Source organism: Anoplopoma fimbria, chromosome 10 (assembly GCF_027596085.1).
Source record: "Anoplopoma fimbria isolate UVic2021 breed Golden Eagle Sablefish chromosome 10, Afim_UVic_2022, whole genome shotgun sequence".
Classification (NCBI taxonomy): Eukaryota; Metazoa; Chordata; class Actinopteri; order Perciformes; family Anoplopomatidae; genus Anoplopoma; species Anoplopoma fimbria.
In genome coordinates this window covers 15,357,868-15,383,702 of record NC_072458.1, presented here as the reverse complement: position 1 = coordinate 15,383,702, position 25,835 = coordinate 15,357,868, and the positions used below count along the sequence as shown (strand labels likewise).

Below are 25,835 nucleotides of genomic sequence, written 5' to 3'. Positions count from 1 at the left end.
TTAGTTTGTTGCTGCACTGTACTTTTGCTCTGGTTTATGCTCTTCGATACTTGTTTAAGAAAGGAGATGCACTTATGACTTCTGGTGACTAGTAGTTCTCTTGAATACCTATGTTGAATACACTTATTGTAAGTCGCTTTGGATAAAAGCGTCTGCTAAATGACTGTAATGTAATGTAATGTAATGTAATGTAATCCTCTGTTGATCTGTTGGCTATGTATGCAAACTGGTGAGGGTCCAGGCTGGCTGGACTGTGTTTTGATGTGCTGGACAACCAGTATCTCAAAGCACTTCATCAGAATGGGGCAGAGTTCCACAGGGCGGTAGTCAATTAAGCTGGACACTTCAGACTTTTTAGGTACAGGAACGATGTTGTCTTGAATCAGGTGGGAACACTCTCCTGTGTCAGTGATATGTTAAAAAAAGTAATGAAATCAGTTAGCTGGCTGGTACATGTTCCAACACGACCAGGTCATAACATCCCTGGTCCAAAATATTCAAAACAGTCCTATAGACGGGTGTTGCCTTATCTCTGATGGTTTAGCCTGTTAATCAGCTGGGCTTATTTAGGCAGCAGGGCCTGGGAAATATTATCCGATTGTCCAAAGTGTGGCAGATGAGGGCTTTGTAGCTGCCATGAACATCTGTGTAAACATGGTCCAGTGTATTTTTCCCTTTGATGGAGATGTGGACATGCTAGTGGAATTCAGGTGAAGACCAATTGGAGGTTTTTTTGATTAAAAATCAAAAGCTATAATAAAAATATATGATGATGACCTCATACAGTTCCTGTGATGCATTTTCTGGACTACACCATTTGAGCTGGAGCCATTGAGTTTGTAAAACATATTCTGTTTTTCATTTACCCTGGTTCTACACCACATTGAGAATTTGTTTGTTGAGCCTAATAGTTCTGACTGCTGTTTCTCCAGTTGAGGAAACAATCGACCAATTAGAACTTTGTAGGCTGGATAAAGGATCAAGCCGTCATCTTCCTATATAGCTAGCTACCTACCTACTGTAATGAAAATGGCCACAAAAGAGTGTGTGGAAGGATGATAGATGGATGTACAGGTTGTTGTGAGTCCACTTAGGTAAATAATAAGTGTTGAATCTGCATATTTCTGTGTTTGTCACAAAAAGTTTCCCTGCCCCTATGACTATATTACTGACTGAAAATGACAGAGTGGCAAGTCAATCTGATTACCAGGCTTATCCCAAATAAATTAATCAAATTAACATACAAACAAAAATCTAACATACAGTATTGGATTTATGTCAGTAACAGATAAATATCTTGAACAGTATATTTCTTGGTAGTTTTTTACCTTTCCCCGCTATAATTTCAGAACTTGCTTTAGCTACAAGTAACTGTATAGACTGTCCTTTAAATGTATTTTCATTGTGAAACCTGTGGTAACCATACATATTCCACATACCTGTTCACATTGGATCCTTGTTATCCATCAGATTTTGTCAATGACACCTTTGTAGGATGTTGGGCACAGTGTGTTTCTTTTACTGACTGTCCTGCTTACTGTGTCTCTGTTTGTCCACAGTGTGATCCAGGTGAGGCCACCAAGTTGCTGTATGACCTTCTGTACACGGAGCCCATTAAAATTGTGCTGATGCCAGGCTGCAGCTCTGTGTCAACGCTGGTGGCCGAGGCTTCTCGCATGTGGAACCTCATAGTGGTAAGGACTTTCATCTTTCTGTCTTTGACTCTTCTGTGAAGTTTACATAGTTTACTTACTTCAACATAACTTAACAGTGAATGTAAGTATTCCATGGAGCTACAGTGTTTAACACTGCTCACCAAGAGGGCCTGCTGACTTGGGCCTTTCTGAGTGGAGTTTGCATTTTGCAGGTTAATTGTTGACACTACAGTAAACTGCACGTAGCTGTGAATGTGAGCATAAAAGATTGCCTGTCTATATGCGTCAGCCCTGGGACAGACCTTTATCACAGCACACCTTTTGACATTTTGTAACAAGTCAGATATGGAAGATGGCACTTGTGCAACATTGCTGGGCTCTACAAGTCAGGCCTTGCCTATCGCTTTACTTGTTGTTGTCTGTATTTTTTTTATCTGTGCGGCAATTTAGGGCCAGAATTAACTATGACAGCTAGGTGAGCTTTCAAGAAAGGTTTCTTCAACCCTAGCAAGCTCAATAGCTTCCCAGAGCTACATCATCATGGTAAAGATACACTAAGACAGGTAGCAGTCTGGGGCTCCTCTGTCAACCAGAGGCTGCCAAATGAAGGCTATATCCCAGTCCTGCTCGAAAGATGTGGACTATATAACACTAAGGTGCAGGCCATTTTATTTGCCAAGAAAACTGCAGAGCATAATTTTGAGTGTTGACTCCCCCTCCACCAATAGGAATAAAGCACTCAGGGAATTGCACAATATGATCAGTGGACATGAAAATACCGGATGCCGCTGTAGCTGTTCTGGGGGATTTCAATCGTTGTAATCTCAACGATGCCTAAACTCCACCAGTTCCTGAATTTCCCTACAAGCTGTCCATGCTGTCCGCAAACCCCATCTTGGCAGGTCAGACCCCGTGGCAATCCGTTTACAGCCAATTTACATCACAAGGATAAGAGATTACCCAGTCCCTTTGAGGACTGTGGAGATGTGGAATGAGAGTGTTCTTGCAGACCTGTAGGTTTGCCTGGATGCAACTGATATGAACATCTTTTGAAAAGGCCACTGAAAACAGTTTAATGCAGAAGTAAGTATGAAGATCAGGATACTGTGTTCAGCTTTCAGGTCTGGGGACATCGTGGAGTACAGGCGAGCCCAATATGAGCTACAAAAATCCACAGTCCTAAAGGCCTGTGCTGAACAATAGGCAGGGGTGTACACAGACATTTTAAACTCATCTCTCGCACAAGAAATAGTCCCAAGGTCCTTCAAGTCCTCTGTTATAATACTGATCCCAAAGAAACCAGACATACAACTGTTGAACCACTTTGGGTCAGTGGCACTTACCTCAGTTGGTATGAAGTGCCTGGAAAAGCTGATTCTTTAATCCATGATTGTCGCTCCAGTCTTACTGGACCCCTTACAGTTTGCCTACCGCACAAACAGATTGGTGGATGATGCTGTTGCCCTGGCACTTCACTCCCCACTAGAACACTTGGACATTAACAGAACCTATGTGCACATGCTCTTTTTGGATGACAGCAAATGCGTACAAGAGAGAGAGTAGCACTGTATGCAGCGCTACTCTCTACATAAAGCGCTGAAGGAGAAGGGCACAATTCTGTGTTGATTGTATCAATTATCTGGTTAGAGTTATGTCAAAGATCACAGAGCTACAGCACTGCCTTTATCTATCCATCGATCTTCGTCCATGTCATGGGGAAAGCAGGCTTAGAAGGGTATTCCAGATGTCCCTCTCCCCAGCAACACTTTCCAGCTCTATCTGGGGAAACCTGAGGCGTTTCCAGGCCAGACAAGTTATATAATCTTTCTGGTCTTAATCGGCACAAATTGGGCATGATAGGAAAACCTCTTAAGTGATGCGTCCAGGAGGCATCCTGATCAGATGCCCAAATCACCTTAGCTGTCCCTATTTGACATGAAGGAGCAGCTCCTCTGAGCTTCCTCTGGATGTCTGAGCTCCTCACCCTCTTTCTAATCCCAGAAATCCTAAAAAATAAGCTCTTTTCGGGAGCTTTATCCACAATCTATTTTTTTCAGTCACGACCCAAAGCTCATGACCATGGATGAGAGTCGGGATGAATATGGACTGGCTCCTTGGCTCAGCTACCCCTTCACAACAACAGTCCAGTAAAATGCCAGCATTTCAACGAACCTCCTGTCCATCTCACGCTCCATTTAACCCTCACTTGTGAACTAGACCCCAAGATAATTAACTCCCTCCCAAAGGTTTTCCGGCAGAGAACCATGGCCTAAGACCTGGTACTGACTCTCATCCTGACTTCTTCATACTCAGTTGTAAACCATCCCAGTACATGCTGAAGGTCACCTTCTGAATGAGCCAATAGAACCACATCATCTGCAAAGAGCAAGGACGCAATTCTGAGGTCTCAAAGGTTGACACTCTCCTCCCTCCGTCTGAAATCCTGTCCATGAAAATCAGAAACAGGATTGGTGACAAGGGACAATCCTGGCCAACATGGACTGGAAATGAGTTTGACTTTGTGCCGAGTATACAAACAAAGCTCTCACTTTGGTCATAAAAGGAACGGATGGCTTGAAGCAATGAACCAGGTAGCCCCTGTATTCCTGCAGTGCACAGGAATCCCCGAGGGGCATGGTAGTAGGCCTTCTCCAAGTCCATAAATCACATGTAGACTGGATTGGCAAACTCCCATGACCCCTCCAACAGAGCTGAAAGGCTAAAGAGTTGGTCCACTGTTCCACGGCCAGGACGGAATCTGCATCGACAATCGGTCGGAGCCTACTTTCCTGAACCGTGAAATAAACTTTCCAAGGGAGACTGAACAGTGTGATACTCTGATAATTGGAGCACACCCTCCGGATTTGAAAATCAGAACCACCACCCCTGCCACTCCACAGGCACTGTCCCCAACCTCCAAACAACACGGAAGATGCATGCCAGCCAAGACAACCCAACAATGGCCAGAACCTTGAGCATTTCCGCCGATTCTCATCCACTCTGCCAGGCATATGGATGAGTCTTCAAACTCCGCTGCCTTCACAGAGGACATGTTGGTCCTCTTTGAAAGTGCTCTTTATACCGCTCAACAATATTTCCAGTCCGGGTCAGCAGTTTTTCTCTTCCTGTGCTGAACACATCCTGAGCTAAGCCCTGCTTTCCATTTTGTGGTTTGCCAGAATTTCCTAGAGGCAAACCGAAAGTCCTTCTCCATAGTCTCCCCGAACTCCTTCCACACCTGGGTTTTTGCCTACGCACCCACTGCGGTTGCAGCCCTTCTGGCCAACTGGTACCTGTTTGCTTTTTTGGGAGACCCCTGGGCCAGCCAAACCCAAAAAGCATCATTCTTCAACTTGATGGCCTTCTTAACCACTGGTATCCACCAGTTGTTTTTTTAAGTTGCCTCCAGGCACTGTTGACAATGCGACCAGAGCTCCTAGCAGCTGCTTCCACAATGGAGGCTTTGAACATGACCCATTGAGGACCTCGTGGACAGCGTCCTCAGCCAGACGTACCCAGTTCACCCTCACCACACGCTTGGGTTTACAAGGTCGATCCAGCAGCTTTGGATCAGCTTGGATACAAAAGTTATTTCAAGTCTTAGCACTCCTGGCAACTGTAGGTAAATGTTCCACATTAGAGAAGCATATATGCAAAAAGCAGCTACTGTGCTTAGTTTAACTCTGGGAACAGCCAATAATTCAGAGCCAGCAGACCTGAGAGGTCTCCAGGGATGTACTTGGGTAACCGTTGAGTGATTTAACAAGTAAAATAATTTTCAAGTTGATTCTTTGAGGAACTGGTAGACAATATAGTGATCTGACAGCTGGAGCTTTATGCTGAGGCTTTTGCAGCCTTTTTACAACCCTGGCAGCAGCAATCTGGATCATCTGAAGGTGTTTGGTCGCTGTCTTAGTCATACATCTAAGATTCATCCATTACAGTAGTCCAGCCTGCTCGAGATAAATAAGTATACAAGTCAAGAAAGTTATGTCTGAATCCAGGCTAAGACTGAGTGGTTTCGCTTGATTTTTACCTTTCAAAGACAGACTGTGAAGGTAAGAATCAGACTTTGAGTCTTTCTTCTTTGGCCCCAAAACAATGACTTCAGTTGTGTCCTTATTCAACTGGAGAACATTTTTGAACATCCAACAATTAATTTGTTTAATGCATTGGCCCAGGCGGTCTATTGAGCTATATTTTTTTCGAGACACAGCCAGTATATCTGCGTGTCATCAGTGTACATGCGATAGGAAATCTTACACTTCGAATTATTTCTGCTAACGGGAGTATGTAAAGATTAGATAACAGAGATCTGAGAATCGACCCTTGCGGAACTCCACACGTTGTTGGGAAGCGCTCTGATGTACAGCTACCAATTGATACAAAATAGTTTCTGTCTTAAAGCTAGTATGTGAACCAATTCAGGACCATGTTTAAGAGACCATGCCAGTGTTCAAGTCTGTCTATTAATATACTATGATCACCAGTATCAAATGCAGCAGTAAGATCCAATAACAGGAGGACAGAGAGTTTACCAGAGTCTCTGCTGAGATTAATGTCATTCAGAACATTGATTAGAGCAAACTCGGTAAAGTGATTTTGCCAAAATCCAGACTGGAAGCTGATAAAGTTGTTTTTTACTTACAGAAAGCTGCTGAGTTGTCAAAAGACAATTTTTCCCAATAATTATACAAATAAATGGCATTTTTTTTCTTTTTAGGAATAGCTTGATAACTGCAGTTTTCAGAGTTTGGAGAAGACCCCTGAAAGGAGTGACCTGTTACCTAGCTGTAATACCTCTATTGCCAGGCAACTAAAAAACGAATCATTGCCCCAATGATTGTCTTGCATTTTTCAGCTCTAAATTATATTTGCGGACTGTCTCGTTAGGGATCATAATGTATTTGGAGGTTTTTTTTCCACACATTTGCACTCTGCTCTTCCACACATTCTCTTTTTAAGTTTGGGGTGTTCCTTCCATGGTGCCTTTTGCTTCCCAGAAGTTACTTTAACTCTCACTGGCACCATTTCATCAATAGAAAGATAGTCAACAGATTTTGATGGGGGTATCATAGAGATTGTCTGACAATATACCGTGATACTGCATTCAACAAAATATCATTTTTGCACTGTTTCAGTCCTAGTGTGAGTGTCAACTATGATGGTCATATCAAACAAAACAAAGAAGTGATCCGATAAGGCAGCATTAAGGACCATGACATTTGAGATATTAAAACCTTTGGAGATGATGAAGTTTTCAAGGATAAAGAAAAGCATTTATATCAATTGGGTTATCAACATGAATATAATTTTTTTTATTAACAAGTCATAATTGCATGGTCAAAGTCAGTTACAATAATGGAAATTAGTTCTGCAAAGTCATCAGAAAATGTGGCTCAATATTCTAACATCTGAATATAAATGCTACACTACTTCTTCTTCCTGCTTTAACTACATCCAGAAAGTTAAAGTTAGGGGCTGCTGACATTAAGAACTGCTACCCTGTTGTTTTCATTCAACCAAGTTTCAGTTAAAAACAAAACGTCAAGTTTATGATCTGTATTAAATCAAAAAGGATTTGCCAGGGATCTTAAATTGAGCAAAGCCAAATATATTTTTCCAGGGTCAAGTTCGGAGATTATTGTCTGTTAACAAGGAAGAACAATTAGGTTTAGAATTGTTCACACTAAGTTGGTTACCTCTATCTCTAATCAGGACAGGCATTTTAAAATCAGAGCTTATCTCACATGTAGCAGTACTATGTGGGGAACTACTGATGGGATAAAATCAAAAAAAGACCTTTAGTTTTGTAATAGTAAACATGCTAAGACACTCACTGTCACACAGGAATCTGGGAGTCAGCAAATTTTACTTGCTTGTACAGCAAGATCAATGTCCATAGAAAGCAAAGACCTCCCTGTTATTTGAGTGAAGGGGGTCAGATTAAAAAAGTTCTGTCTATTAGAAAAAGTAGTAAAACTGTCCGCAACATTTTTAGTTTTATGGTAGGCTTTCGTCAACACTCATTCAGAGATATATTGATGCTACACCATTGAATGAAGTGGATATGAGTGGAGAGATGAACCAACAGTTCATCTCTCCACTCATATCCTGTTTACAATTTCCGTCACTCAGTGTTACGTCACATGTTTTGTTTCTTTGATTCAGTGGTTCTCAACCCTTTTGCGAATTGGTCTGGCGATGTCAGGCTAGAAGAATTCGTCAGTCATTAATAAACTTTTCATATACCGTTACAGACAGTGATGTTGTAAAGCTAGTTTTAACAGGTTTGTACAACAGATCAGTTACATTGTCTAATATAGCCAAGGTGTGCCATCAAAGCTTACTCATGGCTGCATCCCCCTGCCTCGCTGATCTTTTGCATGGTTTTCAAGATGTCGCATTCAGTGATACTTTCTCATCTCCATACACCTGAATGATCTCTGCATGATACAGCCATGATCTTCGCAATGTCTGTCTAGGAAGTTATAGAACTTTTTGGACTCAACCCCCCACGATTTTGATGTCGTGAAGGGGATCAAACACAGTTAGACTATTAGACAAGTATTATGTGTAAAGCAATTTGAGTTCCTAAGCTATAATAAAAAAATTGCATTTTGAAAGTTGAACTTTTTAAAATCACCATTTTGTTAAAAACGATGACTGATGTAGCACTAGCTCCAAATTTTAATGAACAGTTTGTCATTAAACTTACGCCCTACACAGGGATCAATCCTTTCGATTGTCACTCCATGAACTTGGTCACCATATGGGGCAAACATCTCTGCAAGATGCTACAAAGACCCAAATGTATTAATTGCTGCATAACAACTAGATAGGGATGCTGCCATTTTCATGTTGCCTCTATCTATTGAAGACATGTACGATGTAGCTTCAAACAGACAGATCAATTACACATCAGTGTGGCTGTCTAGAGGTTGTGATCTCAACAGATCAACATCTCTGAGTTGAGAGCAATGTACAGCATAAATGTCATTCTGCTCTTCAGGGAATGCTAGGAAAGTGCATTCGAACTAAATGATTTGGATATTAAACTAACATTAAGATGAGTCTAAGTTCCTGCGCATGCATATTCCAGCAGTAGGCACACACTCGTATTTTACATGAATGTACAGACATAATGTACACTGCTCCCGTTACAATGTCCTGGGAGCATCTTGTTTGCAGCACAACGTCTATAGTTCCATATTTATGACTTTTTATTGCGAAACATTAAATGCGTCTAAATCATGTCGCCGTGTAGACCACATTTTACCGACCAGTGCTATATGACTTTGGAGAAATAAGTTCACAATAACCAGTATCATCTCTCTTTCAACCTACAACTGAACAAATCATCAATGTTTTCATACAAATATGTGTTTTGTGACACGTTGATGTTGTAACCGCATTTTAGCCGGTTGAAATTAGGTCTTAGACGTTCAGACCCAATATAACCCAGTTAGCAACCAGAAATCAACGTTGAAATCCCAGTTTGTGCTCACTGGGAAGTGTTTTTAGTTGTAGTCGCTTAAAACTAGACAAACTATGAAGATAAACATCCCTTAAATTTGACTAAAACTAAAGCTTGTTTTATTTGTTTTTTTTTAAATTTCTTTTAAGTTATCATTTTGCAGCAGTTTAAGTCATCAGGATGACACTGGTTTTAACATGGTTATTTCTGTCTCCCTGTGTCTCAGTTATCGTACGGCTCCAGCTCCCCGGCTCTGTCCAACCGCCAGCGTTTTCCCACCTTCTTTCGCACTCATCCGTCTGCCACGCTGCACAACCCCACTCGAGTGCAGCTTTTTCAGAAGTGGAAATGGACCAAGATTGCCACCATTCAGCAAACAACAGAAGTTTTTACATCAGTGAGTTGTGTATTCATCTAAAAAAAAAAAGAAGAGCAGCAAAGTCATTATAAACTACAAGTATTAAACTACAACACCGCTTGTCGTCATTTAAAGGTACTTTCAAAGACTTTGTTGTAGCACCAGAATTTACAAAATGTCTTCCCAGCTCAGTGATTCTATTTTAAATTAAATTGTGAACTGACTTTCCGCTAAACCTCTCCCCTTAACAGCGATTTTCCATTCATAGCTCAGCATTAGTAACTAGGCACAGCAGGCCTGTCAGACTTTGGATTTCTGCACAGTTTGAAGTGGTGTACATGGGGCCACACTAAGAGAGACTCTCCTTTAAACATTTGAGAAAGTTTTCAAAATTTAAAATCACAAATTTGCCTCAAAGGGCTTTATGTGTTTCAAAGTTTCATCATTGGGTTGCTTTGCTCCAGAAGTTTTCATCGACTTTTCTCATTTCCTATTTCTCGCCCCTCCTTTATCTCCTTCATCTTCTATAACATCTACTCTCCCTTGATTGGATTCCCTCTGCCTCTCTCTTGTCAACTGTTGTTTTATCTGTTGGTATCATCACCAATGCACCCGCCAGCATCTTTCTAAACCACCAACTCATCTTCCGCCTCACTACTTTGCTCCTTCTTCAATTGCTGTCTTCAGATTTCTCTTTGTAACCTACCATTCCATTATCTTTCACATTTCGAATTGGGTTGCTGTCACTTTCTGCATGCTCATGATTGTGTGTGTGTGTGTGTGTGTGTGTGTGTGTGTGTGTGTGTGTGTGTGTGTGTGTGTGTGTGTGTGTGTGTGTGTGTGTGTGTGTGTGTGTGTGTGTGCCTATCTGTGTTTGGCAGACTCTGGATGATCTGGAGCAGAGGGTGAAGGAGGCAGGGATTGAAATCAGCGTTCGTCAGAGCTTCCTCACCGACCCCGCTGTGGCTGTCAAAAACCTCAAGGTGCCAGATTCTCACATACTTACACATATCAGGCAGCTGAACAGAAATCACTCAGGCCTTGTCTGGCCTGTTCACCACTGACAGTTCTTGGTTACGTAGCAACAATAGCCCAGAAAGTACTGAAGCAGTCTCATGACTAGAATGTAGATCCATCTCTGTAGCTCCGGTTGACCAGCGGCCCAAACTGTTGTAAAAACAATGACAAATGCTGAAGCTAATATTGAATTGCTCACAGATACAGCACCATTAATGATCACTGAAATATGTCCATTTCCAAAAAGATCCATTCAGGAAGTGACAACTTCTCTTGAAACAGAAATTCAGTGATTTTGTCCATTATGGTCTCAATATGTGGCAGGGCTGTTTCTTTCAGCACCACAGAGTAGAGGGAGAGATTTTTTTTATTTCAATTAGTAAACTTTATTGCTGATAGAAAATGCTTAAAAAGATAATTGTATTATTCCATCCTCTTGTTTGGAACAAATACTCCTTTGAGTTCTACAGTTCATACATTTATCCATCCATCCTTTCTTTCCTTTTATCCGGGTCCGGGTCTCGGGGAGAGCAGGCTTAGAGGGGTATTCCAGATGTCCCGTTCTCAAGCAACGCTTTCTAGCTCATCCCAGGGTGTTCCGAGGCCAGACGAGACATATAATATCTCCAGCGTGCTATTTGTGCCTGCCCGGGTTATCCTCTACAGGGAGGCATCCTGATCAGTCGTCCAAACAAAGATTCTCTACTCCTAGCTTGCTCCGGATGTCTGAGTTCTAAACACCTTTTTTTTAAGGCTGAGCCCAGCCACTGTACTGTTGAGGCTAATTTCATCCGCTTCTATCCGCAATTACATTCTTTACCGAAAGAACCCAAAGCTCATGACCACAGGCTAGTGTCGAAACGTAGATGGACTGGCTCCCTGGCTCAGCTACCTCTTCACCCACAACAGTCCAGTACAATGCCAGCATCACTGGAATTCTTGCAGTGATGCAAGTTTCGCATCGAACTGCCTGTACATCTCACACCCCATTTTACCCTCTCTGGTGAACAAGACCCAAGATACTTGAACTTCCTCCCTTGGGGCAGTGACCCAGCCCGGAATGTGCAATCTACCATTCATACATTAATTAAAACTATTACAAGGAACTTTCATTTTTTGTTGATTTTATACCGTTGATTTAGACCCCACAAACATCTGTCCAAATACCCTTCTGTGTTATCACATATACAACGGCCATGTATTTAACAGTCTATGGAATCTACTTGGAAGACCTGTTTACTGTCTGACAAGGTTCAGTCAACTTTCACAAAAGTGAGTAGACGATCAGCAGCTGTCTGAACATACAGTACTAAACATTAACACTGACCAATTCAATTGAAGCCCTAGACCAATACAGTGTGTGGGGAGTTAGTGTTTTTTGCTGTTAGCTAAGCTTTTTTTGGTTACATCTGCCCACTGAAAATTTGCATCTTTGTATGCTTGATAAATAAGTATATGGTCTGCTAAAGTATACAAAATGAACTGTGTTGGTGGTGTTAGAGAAGGAATCTCGGAACCCATTGGCTGTGGCTCTTATGGCAATTTATCCTCTTGGGGCAAGGGCCAATCATTCTTAACGAATAACAAATACCTGATCCAAGAATTCCTCTCCAGGGGTTTTAATGAAAGTGGAGGATAAAGAACCTCTAGCTTAGCCTTGTTTCTTCCCTTCATCATTCTCTTCCTTCCTCCTCTCCTTCCTCCTCCAGTGTCAGCTTTACTAGCTTCCTTCCTGGCACACATATACTTTACAATGACCTTTCGCAGCATGCCAGCCTAGTTTTGGTGAGCAAGATTAATTGGCCAGAAACCATGGTAACAGCATGAATGTAACCCAGTGGAGGAGAAGTTTACTACTGTGTGGTGCAGGAGTTGGGAGGAGGGGTGGCTCCTGTGTTCCCTATCCACACTGCAGAGCCTTTAACTTGTGTTCTTTATCTCCACCCTGTGTCTGACTGTCCGTTTCTTGTTTAATTCCCAGCGCCAAGATGCCAGGATAATTGTTGGCCTGTTCTATGAGACGGAGGCCAGGAAGGTTTTCTGTGAGGTAATGTGTTCTCCTGTTAAAATTCATTTGTGAAAGACTTGCCTTACATGAATTTAAAAACATAACCAAGTGCCTGAATACAAGAGCCTTATAAAAATAAGCTTATATTGGGTTTTAACTGCTAAAGTTTTCTACCCCCTCACTTATAATGAGTCTGCAAATAGATGACAAAAATCCACAAGTGCTAATGAGATCCAGGCACGCAGATAAAGATGCGCCGCACATGTAACTCAAACAGCAGCTCAAGCATATTACTTTACCAAGCTCTTTCACATGACTCGTGAGCAGAATATCTCTCCTTGCTAAAGTGCTTGCCTTGATTGGTACTTCAATGAGAAGGAAACAAGATCACTCACTCATTAGCTATTTCCCCCATCAGCTCCTGAAAATGTTTTTACTTCATTCATGTTTGTTTACTGCTAACTCTTAAATGCTCATTCCTGAATTGCGGTTAAAATTGTTGTCTGAACCCAAATACATTGTATCTCAGGCTGGTCTCATTGAGCATTTGTTGCTGTACCTACACAAAACAATGTACTGTAATAAATTATTTTTAATGTTGGTTTACAGTATAAAGAATGTAAAAGCACACACAATGGGGGAGGGAAGGGAGGTTAATGGGTCCAACAAAAATCAATCTTTTCTCCAGGAGAAATGATAAGTCAACATTGATTTATTTGTCACATAACTTCAGTACTGGAACTTCTTAACTTTTTTGAACCCAAATTAAGTCCTATTCCTAAACCTAAGGAGGTTTGTTGCCTAAAGCTAATTTAGTAATTCACCGTCTTTTCTTAAAGGAGTAACAGTAGTTTTGAATGAAACGCAGAAAATTAAGGAGTAACTTGCGTAATATCATACTAACCGTTGTAAGAGAATACGTTATCTAACTTGCTGTGTGGAGCTATATGCTCAGCCTTTAGTAGGATTGAAGTTTATAATTCCAGAGCCTTACAAAACGCCACGACTGACCCAACATGGACAACACCGCCACTGAACTATCAGCCAGCTTTCAATCCAACAGTTTCACAGGACATGATGGTTGTTAAATTGTCCATCAAATCCAACCATCACAATGAAATATATGAAATATCACATCATTGTGGCAAAAGTTAAAAGCTATGGAAAAAATCAGGTCTCAGTGGCTGTCGCAAGACTGTAATAAGCAATCATTTCATTCATGTGCATGAATAAAATGATTGGACGGGCTACCTGCCTACCTACCCGTGTGCACTCTGCCCTTTTACTCATTACTACTAGCTTGACAGCTCTGAGTGCTAACAATAGCCATGTTTGTTGTTTACGTTAACATAACAATAATTTGGGGGAGTGGCTTGGAGGTCTAAAGGGATGGGCTGTCAGTGTTAGAGACTTGGTGACTTTCTTGCTAGATTTCGGAAAAGAGCTGATTGGAAAAGAGTTCGAAACACCGAGCTGGATTTTTCAGTTGGAGATTTTTTTCAATATTACCGGCCTAAGTTCGGAATGTATGGGCAAGATACTTAATAATAATAATAATAATCAATCCTTTATTAGTCCCACAATGGGGAAATTATTTCTCTGCATTTAACCCATCCCGGAGGAGCAGTGGGCTGCTAAGAAGCGCCCGGGGAGCAACTTGGGGTTAGGTAACCCCAAGTTGCTCCCGATCGGTGTGGACTGGATGTTGCATGAATGTTAGTTAGAGTCTGATGGTGGCACCTTGCATGGTAGCACTGTCATCAGTGTGTGAATGGGTGAATGATATGTAATATACTACTGATTGTAAGTCGCTTTGGATAAAAGCGTCTGCTAAATGACTGTAATGTAATGTAATGTAATGTATGAAATATATGAATATCTTTGTTTGCACACTCAGAAGTTGTTCAAGTCTCCCTCATCTCATCACTACACTCTCCCTCTGCAGGTGTACAAGGAGAAGCTGTATGGCAAGAAGTATGTTTGGTTCCTCATCGGCTGGTACGCAGACAACTGGTTCAAGATCAAGGACCCATCCATTAACTGTACTGTGGAGCAAATGACAGAGGCAGTGGAGGGTCACGTGACCACTGAGATTGTCATGCTCAACCCGGAGACGGTGCGAGGAGCCTCCAACCTGGTATGATGTACATTATCTCATAATGTAGCAGTGGTGCTCAACAGAAGCAGATGCAGAGGCTGCTGGGAATTATGATGAATGCAGCAATACAATTTAAGTAAAATAACTGTGTACTTCTTTAGAAAAAAAGCATAGTTGTGTTTACTTAGGTTTAACTTTAGATGAGTGTGGTTCTTCCATGAGAAAGACCTACTATTAAAATATGTTTTATTGATACCAGTGCAGCAATAGCTTCCATCTGTTTTGTTTTCAGAAGATTACCTAAACGAGGAAAGCTGCTATTTGCAGCTTTTTTCTCTTTAACGCTGAAAAAAAGGCAAGAAAGAATTATTTTAGATCAGATGACTTGTAAAGAAATGGTTTTTTTTTATATAAGAACCATCACCTTTTATTTCATATGTTATGGTTCATATTAGGGCTCAAATAACTGATACTCAGCAGCATTATGTATTGCATTGCCTATCTATTCATGCATGTGCATCCTATTTTTCCACTTGATACAAACAAAACAGGCACTAATTAAGATAGTGGTCATAAACTACACAGTTTACTTTTTGAATATTAAAAACCATTGAGAGACTCTGTGTTGTGCTGCAAATCAGCTCTGTCTATTAAATACTTCACTGAGATCACCAATTTCCTAACCTTAAGTAAATACTCCGGGCTAAATCCAAATCTTGCTCGGAGCAGAAAAGTATGACTTTGTTCAATTATTGAGAAACAATTTAATCGAGGCGGCATTCTGTTTCATACTTGCCTGTTCAAATTTGTTAAATATAAGTCTACCATAATGTTGACCGTGATTTTGCAAAACCTTCTATTTTTCACTGTTGATTGAGAATGAACCCTTAATTATCAATATACAGTTAATGTGTGTTTTTAAAACAACAGGCACAAATCAAATAGACTATAACAGAAAGGGGAGTGGCTGAGTATTGAGAAAATTTGTCAAAAGAGTACTTTCAGAATCTCCATCTCCATCCTTTGTCTCCAATTCAACAGATCAACACAAACTAATGTGTATCTTGTGTATGAAACCTTTATTTGATCTGACCTGAATATAGTGATTTTAAATTAAAAAGTGCTGGAAAGCCTTAGTTTTTTTTGTCGCAGGTGCTTGCTGGGTAGTATTTCCAGGATATTGCTCTGCATGCTAGTGCTGATACTAAAACTCCATGAAACATGGAAGGTAGATTTTTATAAACGGCTAGAGCTTGTTATCTTCCGCCTCTGTTGTCTGGAAGTTCTGTTTGAGTGAACAGGGGAGCGCTTGAGATGCAGGAATGGCCTCTTATTGATCAGAGTGCGGAAACCCTAAATTGCACCTAATTGGAGTATGAGAAAAAAATACAAGTGGCTTTGGACACATGTGTCTGTCATATGAATGTGCTATGCATAGTGAGCAACTTCCACAATCTAAATGAATGTTTAACACATTGTGTTTTACAGTTGTTCTCCACATCCGTTCTCTACTTCCCTCACTTTACTAAACAAAACAGACCTCACTGTGGCCTCTTTAATGTTGTTAATTCAGAAAAAATCAGGAAATGGGCATGGAAGAATCTTATATCAAAGCCTCACAAGATTTTAAAGGTTAAGTTTATGGTAAGCCCCAGGTTACACAGTTTTAAGTTCCCACAATGGGAAAAGGCTATTAGTGCTAGATGGTCTAAAACAGTGATCAGACTTGGACCAGCAGATCACAGATATAAGCAGTAGCCTGACCGTGTATAAAAATCGATAAAAGAATCTTAAAATGAATTCTGTAAATGTCAGGTAGCCAGTGTAGGTTACTATTCTCACTTAGTAACTGGTCAGGGATACTACATATGATTTGTCAATTATGACGTAGGACCTGCTCTGTCGAATCTACGGCTCTTTATCTGTGATTAAATTGTGTGGGTTCTGGAACACCTTACAGTGGTGGTGAAAAGTTTATTTTATTTATTTTATTGGGAATAGAGCTGAAGTACTTTTTAATTCTGTGGATTGACATATTTCACAAATAATGTAGGCCTTATTGTGATGATTGATCATTGATGACAATGATATTTTATAATGCTCCCTGCTGACTGCACAGCCGGGAGCAGCAGGTTAACCTGCTGTCTCTAGTAGCTTGTCCTGGATGTTCTCCAGATGCCTCTGTCAGTATCAACACCAATGTGACTGTGACATTGGCAGAAGTCCATGCGAGAGGAAATAAAGTTATGGACTACTTTCTCAAGATCTGCAACTGTTAAAATAATTAAATTTTAGCTGATGTCTACATCTAAATAAAGCATGATTGTAGAAGTTTGGATTGTAGAGAAGCTATCAGGGAAAACAGGACAGACAGTCTCTTACCATTGGCCCTTGCTTGGTTCATAAAGTACTTTATTCCACAAGCTCAGGAAATTGCTCAGGGAATTTCTTCAAATCTGACACAATCATCTGGACTCAAGGATATACTGATTGGAATTTACTGGTCATACTCAAGGTCGAGAACACTGTGACCTCACAAATCACGTTTTTGGCCATAACTCAATAATTCGTATACTAATTCTTACAATAGCACACAAATGTAAAATAGAATAAAATTATGAAAGGATGACATTTTGGACTGACAGGGATGAAAACTGCAACTGTAATTGGAGGCATACAACCGCAAGACGGTAATACTAGTTTTATGTTCATTTGTTTATTTGATTGTTTGTTTGTTTGTTTGCCAGAAAACCCAGTGGCGTCACTGAAATGAGTAGGTAATAAAAATCCCTTATTGAATAAATAGATAGAATTTTATTAGGTTTAACAAGGTTTGTCAGAAACCAAAACACTGAACAGAAGTATAAACCACTATGAGAAAGGATTTTGCAGGAACTCTGCAGTGTTATCACTTTAACATTCATTAATAGTCATTTTATCCTCCATCTTGCCAGCTAAACAATAGAATTACATGTTACCAAGTAATTACCAGGAAAAATGCATCTGAAAAATCAGCGATCATGCATTATTAAACAACATCACTGCTATATGTGGTAATTAAGGTAATTGGGTGGCACAACTTATAATGAAAATCGATTGCAAATAGGAAAAAGCATCACGGGAGCACTAGACAGTTTTTAGATTAAAGAAGAAAATTGCTGATTTAAGTGTGCATGTTGCTCTAGTGTATGATTGAGTTATGAAATAATACATAGACAGATTGATGGCTCCTGACATTGCGGTCCAGGAGAGGGGCCTTCTGAGTACGAAGCAGTGCTGTGACAGAAACATTCCAGTGTAGACACAGAAGAAGCACCAAAGCTGCTGGTACTTTTCTGGTGTTCTGGTTTCACTATGTTGCTTTTATATCATCTTAGTCTAGATGATGTAGGGGGCCAAGGCCCTTAGCATAGACTGAGGGAATTTGGTCTACTAATAAGGGAACTGAGGGCAGGTGCACAGGTAGGTGTGGGGATCATATGGAGAACACGCTAAGGGCAGCTACTACTGGACAGGTAGAGAATGATGAATAATTTGTAACAAGAGGAGTGGTAAGTGAGAGGATGCAGAATGAGTAAATGTGAAGCTGATGATGGGACACATTCATTGACAGCCTCCTTCAAAGGCATTTGAAGGTGTGGACTTTGGAGGATGGAGGCCATTAGACTGAAGACCATCTCACTTAGGGATGAGGATCAGGTCCAGTAAATAAGCATAATTGTAAGCTCCTGCCCGAAGCCTCACAGAGATTCAAAATAAACAATTGGCCAGCACTTGATTATGGGATATGGCAAAGAAACCCCTGGTTGGGTACTCTCAGTTCAGACAAACGAGGCAACATTTGGAGGAACCTTTGGAATTGCTTATCAACAGGGTCTGACTTTTTAGTTGTGAAATGAGGTGTTATTAGGTTTGTTACACCTTATTTTGTTTCCTGTTTCCGATCAACATTCATTTTTGGTTTTGTTTACCACAAACACAATCTTTCCCTATGATATAAACGAAGTAGGTTGAATTTAACCATGATGATGAAGGTTCCTTAACCTTGTTTTTAACCCAAATCCCAAACTGTATGAACAAAACCATGATCAAGCCCTAAGGCAATGGTTTTGTGCCTAAAGGAATCCTTTCCCCGAACCCCGAAGTTTTCCTTTAATTATAGGGACGCAGAAGAAGACAATCACTTCGGTTATTCATGAAGGTACTCAGTTTCCAAAAGTAGAACAAGTTCACCTGAATGATATCAACATTTTAAATCACTCAGAACTGAAATTTACACAATCAGACCAACTGATGTTCTGATTTAATAGTCTTAACATTGTCCATGTGTAACCAAGCAACATCTCTTGCCATGTTCTCTCCTCTCCAGACATCTCAGGAATTTCTAGCCCAGCTAATGTCTAAACTTGGGGGTAAAAATCCAGAGGAGACAGGTGGTTTCCAAGAGGCCCCCCTGGCCTACGATGCTGTGTGGGCTCTAGCCCTGGCCCTCAACAAGACCGTGGGACCCCTAAAGGCCAAGGGTCACCGGCTAGAAGATTTCAACTACAACAACAGAGATATAACAGCTGAGATCTACCGAGCCATGAACACCAGCTCCTTTGAAGGTGTTTCAGTAAGTACTACACCCAGAGGAGGGAGGAGTTGCAAATGTGAGAAAGGGTTAAGAGTGCTGGACTGAAAAAAGAGAAAGAAAGGGTGGGGGGTGGGGCAGAACTCTGTGATGGAGGGGGATGTTAAAACATTTAAATTCTGCCTTTTTCTTTCAGGGCCATGTTGTATTTGATGCTCAAGGGTCTAGGATGGCCTGGACTCTGATTGAACAGCTACAAGGTATGTCACAGCACATGTCCCTGCTTGAAAATGGAATTCATTTTGATAATCAGCTTATTAGATACAACTTGTGGTGAACTTGTGCTTTCCATCTAACTATCCAAATTTATTAAATACATATAATGTTGGCAGTGTTTGAAGCATATGTCTGTTTAAATGTTTTAAACCGGCCCTATTATGCTCTTTTTCTGGTGCATATTTTTATCTCAAGTTACAGTTACAACATGTTTACACGCGTTAATGCTCATAATCCGCCTTGTTTTTCTCTTCCTGGCTGTCCTGCAGCACCTCTTCTCACCCTCTCTCTGAAACGATCCGTTGTAGTGCTTGCTCCTCCCTCCAGAAAGCAAAGTCTGCTCTGATTGGTCAGCTAGCCCGCTCTGTTGTTATTGGTCAACGTCTTGCATGCGTCGGAAATGTCCCGCCGCTCACAAACAGAATTAAGCCCCATCAACACTGTTGAAGCTGTCCTCAGCAAAATGCAGCGAACACAACATTAAGTTTTCGTTGTACCGCTCTGTCAAAGTGTTTGAAATGAAACGTAGACACTTTATCTTCTTTTTATCTGCCTTCGGAAGTCCAAACAAAGGACACTTCCCCTCGCAGAGCAGAGCACAGCGTCTTCTCCACATGACGGCTGCAACAAAAAAAACTCTTACGCCATAGCTCCGTCTCTCTTTTGTTGTTTGAGGGCCAAACTAGCCAGAGGAGTTTTACGTCACTTCCGTAACATACTGACCTCATAAAGTTACGGAAGTGAAGGAGAGAATTCAATGGAGCCGTTTCAGGCAGCTCAGGAGCAGTGATTCTGAGGGGGAGGGTAACTCCTTTTAGAAGTGGACTTCAGGTTTTACACTCTACGGACCTTTTACATGTACAAAAATATATATAACACACTACAGGAGAGGGAAAAAGTGAAAAAGCATAATAGGGCCCCTTTAAAGTTCAATATTTTAAAAAGTATGAATGGTAGAAATAAGGAAAGGTATAGCAGACATGTCCTTGAAGAATCTGAGAATAGACTGTGTTATTTCATACATTTAGAACATTAGAATCCCCGTCCGGCATTAAAAAAAGCCATCCAATAGCCAAGAAATGTCTATGGTTAGATAATCTATGGAAGTGTTTTGTTGGATTTGTTCTTGTTTATCTGAGGAAGAAAAGGCTGACTAAGTCTTTGAAATTCAGCAGTAGTCTACACCGACAGCTTCTCTTCTACAGTAATCAAATTATTACTCTGAAATGACTTGCAGGCCAATCAGTTTTCATGTTTGATGGTTGCATCACATTTTTCATGGAATGGGAAAGAGGTGGCTGAGTGATCACGTGGTGATGGTGGTGTCTTAGTTGCCTGAGGTTCTGGTTGGCTGGCTGCCTTTTGATCACTGAGCATGTGTTTTACTATTCAGTCTGTGGCAAGATGCTTCTCTGTCGTGTGCTGTAGTACATACTATATGTGAGCAGGGAGAAACTGTAGCTACATAGATAATCCTGTTGTAGCCAATGTGCACAGCCTAAAAGATAGAATTACATGGCTTACCTGGACACCACAAGAACTGTGACTGGTCAGCCACAGCTGCTTTCTTGTAGTGTGCACTGTTAAAGGCAGCATAATTCTGGTCTAAGAAAGACAACTCGGAAACGCTTTAGATTACTGCTTTTAACTGCGTAATTACTCCGGTGTATGGTGTAATCTTTTGTGATAAAAGTGTACTGTGGTTCAGAGGTATGGTGGGAAGAGGTCTCTCTCTTTAGAGGAATGAGACGCAAACATTATATTCCGTTGTTGCCAAAAGCTTACTTAGTATTTCACAATCTATTCCTAAATCTAATCAGGTAGTTTTATTGCCTAAATCTAACTATGTTGTTTCCTGTGACGAGGGAAGTATATTTTGAAAATAATGTATACATGTAATTGACATGTGTTGCTGGCTTTTGTTGGAAAGCGCAAATAAAACTCTTTGTGAGATATTATACAAACTGTTGTATGAGGATAGGTTGACAGGGTATGCAGACTGTAATCGTAGGCACTGTTAGTTTCCCCTTAATGCATTAGTTATATTGTAACTAGAGAGCACACACACACACACACACACACACACACACACACACACACACACACACACACACACACACACACACACACACACACACACACACACACACACACACACACAAATACACTCACATTAATAATGGCAGAGCGTCTGTAATGGGTGCAATTGTTTGATTCACAGAATTTTTGTTAGTATGGTGAAAACTAAGTGTGTGATAAGAATGGTTAGATACAGCAAAGCTGTTTTCAGTGTCATCCTTTTCCTCTGTCGTCATTTTGAGTGGTAAAACCCAACGCAGAATAAATGTTATCAGTTACAACTCTGTTTGACCCATGCTGGCAAATGGGGGTGCGACTCTGGCTCATGTCGATGTGTCATTGGGCAAGAAACTCGACCCCAAATTGCTCCTGTAGGCTGTCCCTCCGGTGTGTAAATGGGTGTGAATAGAGGCAATAAAAATGTTCCCAGTCTGGGATCTTGAACCTTCAACATTCTCTAAATTAAACTTTCCTTTACACTTGCAAGACACTTAACTCAAAAGTCTGTGCCAGCGGTGTATGAATGTGTATGAGTGCTTAGTTAGTCCTGATGGGCAGGTGGCACCTTGCATGGTAGCCCCTGTCATCAGTGTATGAATGGGTGTGAATGGGTGAATGATGACATGTAGTGTTAAAGCACTTTGAGTGGTCAGAAGACTAGAAAAGCGCTAATACAAGTACAGTTCTTTTACCATTTCCATTTACAAAATATCCGATATGGGTTAATCCATGTCTCATCCTCCGTGGGTGATAGATATCCTGTTAGCTTGAACTCTGCAGAATGTCGAAGTGTTAAGATGAGATGTGGCATGGTAGATGTAAATACCTGTCCTGTCCTGTTTCATTTTTGGCAGTCAAATATTTATCCATTTTGGCAACCAACCATTTTGTATTAGAACCATGCTTTGGATTTATTTAGCAGAATGCATCTTTCTTGTGAGCTTTTTCAGCTCTTCATGACACAAGCGAGTATAAGTAAACACAATGACTGTTGAGTTATAGTCAACTCTTTATAAATCAGTTTAGCCCTCACCAATTGATTATATGTGTCTGACAGCTCTGTCAGTTTGTAATGTCCCTCTTTCTTTCTACCTGACTGCCTACAACAGAAATGTTTCAACCATATTAATACCTAGATAATACATCTGGTGTTCATGCAGAATTCATACTGATTCTGGTTGACAGACAGATGTATGAAAACTCTGGTTTCGGTGGAAACTTTTCACTACAACGCAAGATAAAAAAGTCAGAGGACTAATCCTCTTGGGAACATGAACATCCATACAAAATTGCATGCAATAGTTTGATATATTTTGCTCTGGACCACAGTGGGGGATCAACTGACTAACATGGCCATCCCGGAGTTCCACTGCATGTGGCTAAAAGTTTAGTACAATGCTAGCCTGTTAAAATATTTAACAAATTGTTGTAAGATAATATAAATACATTTTAGGTTTTGTAGATGTTTAGTTGTGAAGGGCATCTTAGGTATTACATTGGGAGGTTATGTGTTAGCAATAGGGCCAATATCATCATCATTAAGTCAGCAAGGAACCACAAGGGTTGTTTCTCCTATGATGAGGATTACTGTTTGTTGTGAGTTGTGGAGAGCCTTACAGTATCTTCAGCTGCCTCAGCCCTTGCTGTAGAACATTAGAAGTACTTATAAGGAAAGTCATGTTTGTTGGCTGTAGAAATTATGCCCAATGACTACTCGACAATTAGGAGTGGAGTTCAGTGGGTGGGGGTTTGATGCCCCTGGGCTCTGTCCCTTGTGCTACTACACTGGGATATTAAAGTGTTATTACAGCAAACCACAGGATAGCATACAGCTACAGCTGATGACAGGCCAGTTTATAACATGGGTAGGGTTTTTTTTATTAAAAGAGGCTTGCAGGGATCCCTCTGGCCTAGATTTTATTGTATTGGTGGTTCATAGAGCGGAAGGGCAAGGATGCAGGGCATCGGTCTGTCATGATTTCCCAGGAGAAAAAAATGCATAAATGTCAAAACATGACATGTGTATTTGAAGTAAAGCAAAGCTGCATACGTATTAAGGGCTAGCACAATTTGAAGCTGCTTCTTTGTACAAGCCGCCTGGTCTCATTAAAAGGGTGACGATAAAACACTTCTTGGTAAGTGGCCTCCCGTCCAAAACCCCTCTGCGTCATTATTAGATGATCAGGGCAATGGGCATTATATTAGGAGTAAGTCCTGTACGGACGGGAGGGAGGGGTGGTGGATGGGTCAAACAAACACATGACTTTCACTCAGGGGACCAGCGTTCGTGTCCCATGTTAAACCAAAGTTGAGGGATTTTTACCGATACCATTATGTCACATGCCGTTATTTCAATTTGAAGTGTTTGCTCTATTGATACCTGAGTTTCAATACCACTAACAAAAGTGGTACTGAAATTCAGGTATCAATATAAAGGTGATGTTGAGAAACTAACAAGAGTATGCAAGATTATCCATCCGAAAAACCCAGCGCAGTGTCGCACCTCTTTTCCAATGAAAGTAAGTAGCAGCTCTAGCTTCAAAAGTTTTTTAATCTAGCACAGGTAGCACATCCAATCGTTTTCAGCAGAATTAAATGATTTGAGGGGCTGGATCAAATTCTTTTTTTTCCAGAGCATTTGATCCAGTGATTGCTGTCAGGATCTAATGAGAACTTCATCCAAAATATTAAAAATATTTTGGAGGAAGCTCACAAAGCCTGCACTTTAGCTCAAAAGCCTGTTCTCAAATGTTAAACTTGTGTTGTCTAAAATTGTCAAATGACAACTTTACCTGCCTGCCTGTTTGTTATACCTGCTATGCATACAGTTTGGTTTCTATTAGATATACCTAACCCTAACTAGTGGAACATTCATTATAGTTGGGGAAAATAGAGCCAAGCGTGACTCACTCTCTCTCTCTCTCTCTCTCTCTCTCTCTCTCTCTCTCTCTCTCTCTCTCTCTCTCTCTCTCTCTCTCTCTTTCTTACAGGAGGAAGCTATAAGAAGATTGGATACTATGACAGCACTAAAGGCAATCTGTCCTGGTATGGGAATGACAAGTGGATAGGTGAGGGACATTCATCTTCCTCAGCACCTTTATTTTCCTGTTGCTCACTGTCTGTTGAACTCCTTCTACCTTTTAATCTCCTGATTTCTCTCACCCTACAGCTTCGCCCTCTCTCCCTTTTAATTCATCTTTCCTTCCCCGAGTATTGTTCTCTCCTCTCTCTCTCTCTATCCTTTCCACACTTTACATACAAGGTTGGCTGAAAATGTTCAACAATCAATCAGTCAGGTTTTATTAAGCATGTGAGAACAGCTAAGCTCAAGAGACACCCAAGTGATGCGGCAGCAAATCGAACCACAGTTAAGGGCTTCATTTAGGCCGATGTGCTATGGAGCGACAATTTCACTCCATTTACTAATTAATCATGAGAACCAATTCAAAGCTATGAACGCTATGTAATAAATATAAGACTCTAGTTGACAGTCTAAACAAAACATGGAAAGCAATCTGGGTGGGGGTGTAATGGGATTGGACCGCATGACCTTGACTTTGAGGAATGAAATTGTGTTCCCTAATCAGTACACAGGGGAGCTCTGTGTGTCCAGCTCTGTTCTGCCTCCCTGAACACTGACAAGATGCAGATCTGAAAGTGGTTCATTCCCTGAAAACTGTGGAGGACTGTGCAGGACTGATAAATGGAAAACTAAAAACGGGGTGATGCAATTGTCAATGACAGGGAGGGGGTGGTGGATATGGATCGACCTTCAGTTTTTTATTCAGTTTGCTTGTTTGTCGACTGTCTGTCACAAGCTTATTGGATTTCCTGTGTGAATTACATTGATTGTTGCAAGATGGAGGAGGTGGATGTGAGGCAACTTTTCTGGTATTAGACAAGGTGAAACATTGGTTGCTGACTGGCGGAGGGGTGAGTTGTAATTTGGGAAACAATATCACATTTTCTTTGGTGTAAGTTGTTTTGAATGACCATATCAGTCCTTTGGAATGTCCTTTTACAAATACCGCTTACATACTGTTAATTATAAACTCTACTGAATTAACCTCAAATGAAGAGAGAACCAGGCAGTTCTTTTTTTTCTGTTATAAGTACATTTAGTTCCGTATTTCCCCCGCCCTCTTCTACCTGTCTTCTTATCTACTCCTGTTTGAATTCAAATTACAACTGAACTCCCTACCTGTTCTTGATAATTCAGTGTAATGTACATTTACAGCACTAATTCCATTTTAGCCATTTTTTCTTTGGTGTTAGGCAAGTGTTCTCAGCAGAG

At 40.8% G+C, this 25,835-nt stretch overlaps 1 protein-coding gene across 1 annotated transcript in view; it reads left to right on the top strand.

The window, feature by feature from the left end:
* Positions 1 to 25,835, top strand: part of gabbr1b (gamma-aminobutyric acid (GABA) B receptor, 1b) — a 54,852-nt gene that overhangs the window by 6,519 nt on the left and 22,498 nt on the right. The window contains exons 2-9 of the mRNA XM_054606715.1: positions 1,560 to 1,694; positions 9,359 to 9,529; positions 10,372 to 10,473; positions 12,489 to 12,554; positions 14,461 to 14,652; positions 18,983 to 19,228; positions 19,383 to 19,446; positions 24,532 to 24,609. Coding sequence (XP_054462690.1) covers positions 1,560 to 1,694; positions 9,359 to 9,529; positions 10,372 to 10,473; positions 12,489 to 12,554; positions 14,461 to 14,652; positions 18,983 to 19,228; positions 19,383 to 19,446; positions 24,532 to 24,609 — 1,054 coding nt within the window. The remainder of the gene's footprint in view (positions 1 to 1,559; positions 1,695 to 9,358; positions 9,530 to 10,371; positions 10,474 to 12,488; positions 12,555 to 14,460; positions 14,653 to 18,982; positions 19,229 to 19,382; positions 19,447 to 24,531; positions 24,610 to 25,835) is intronic.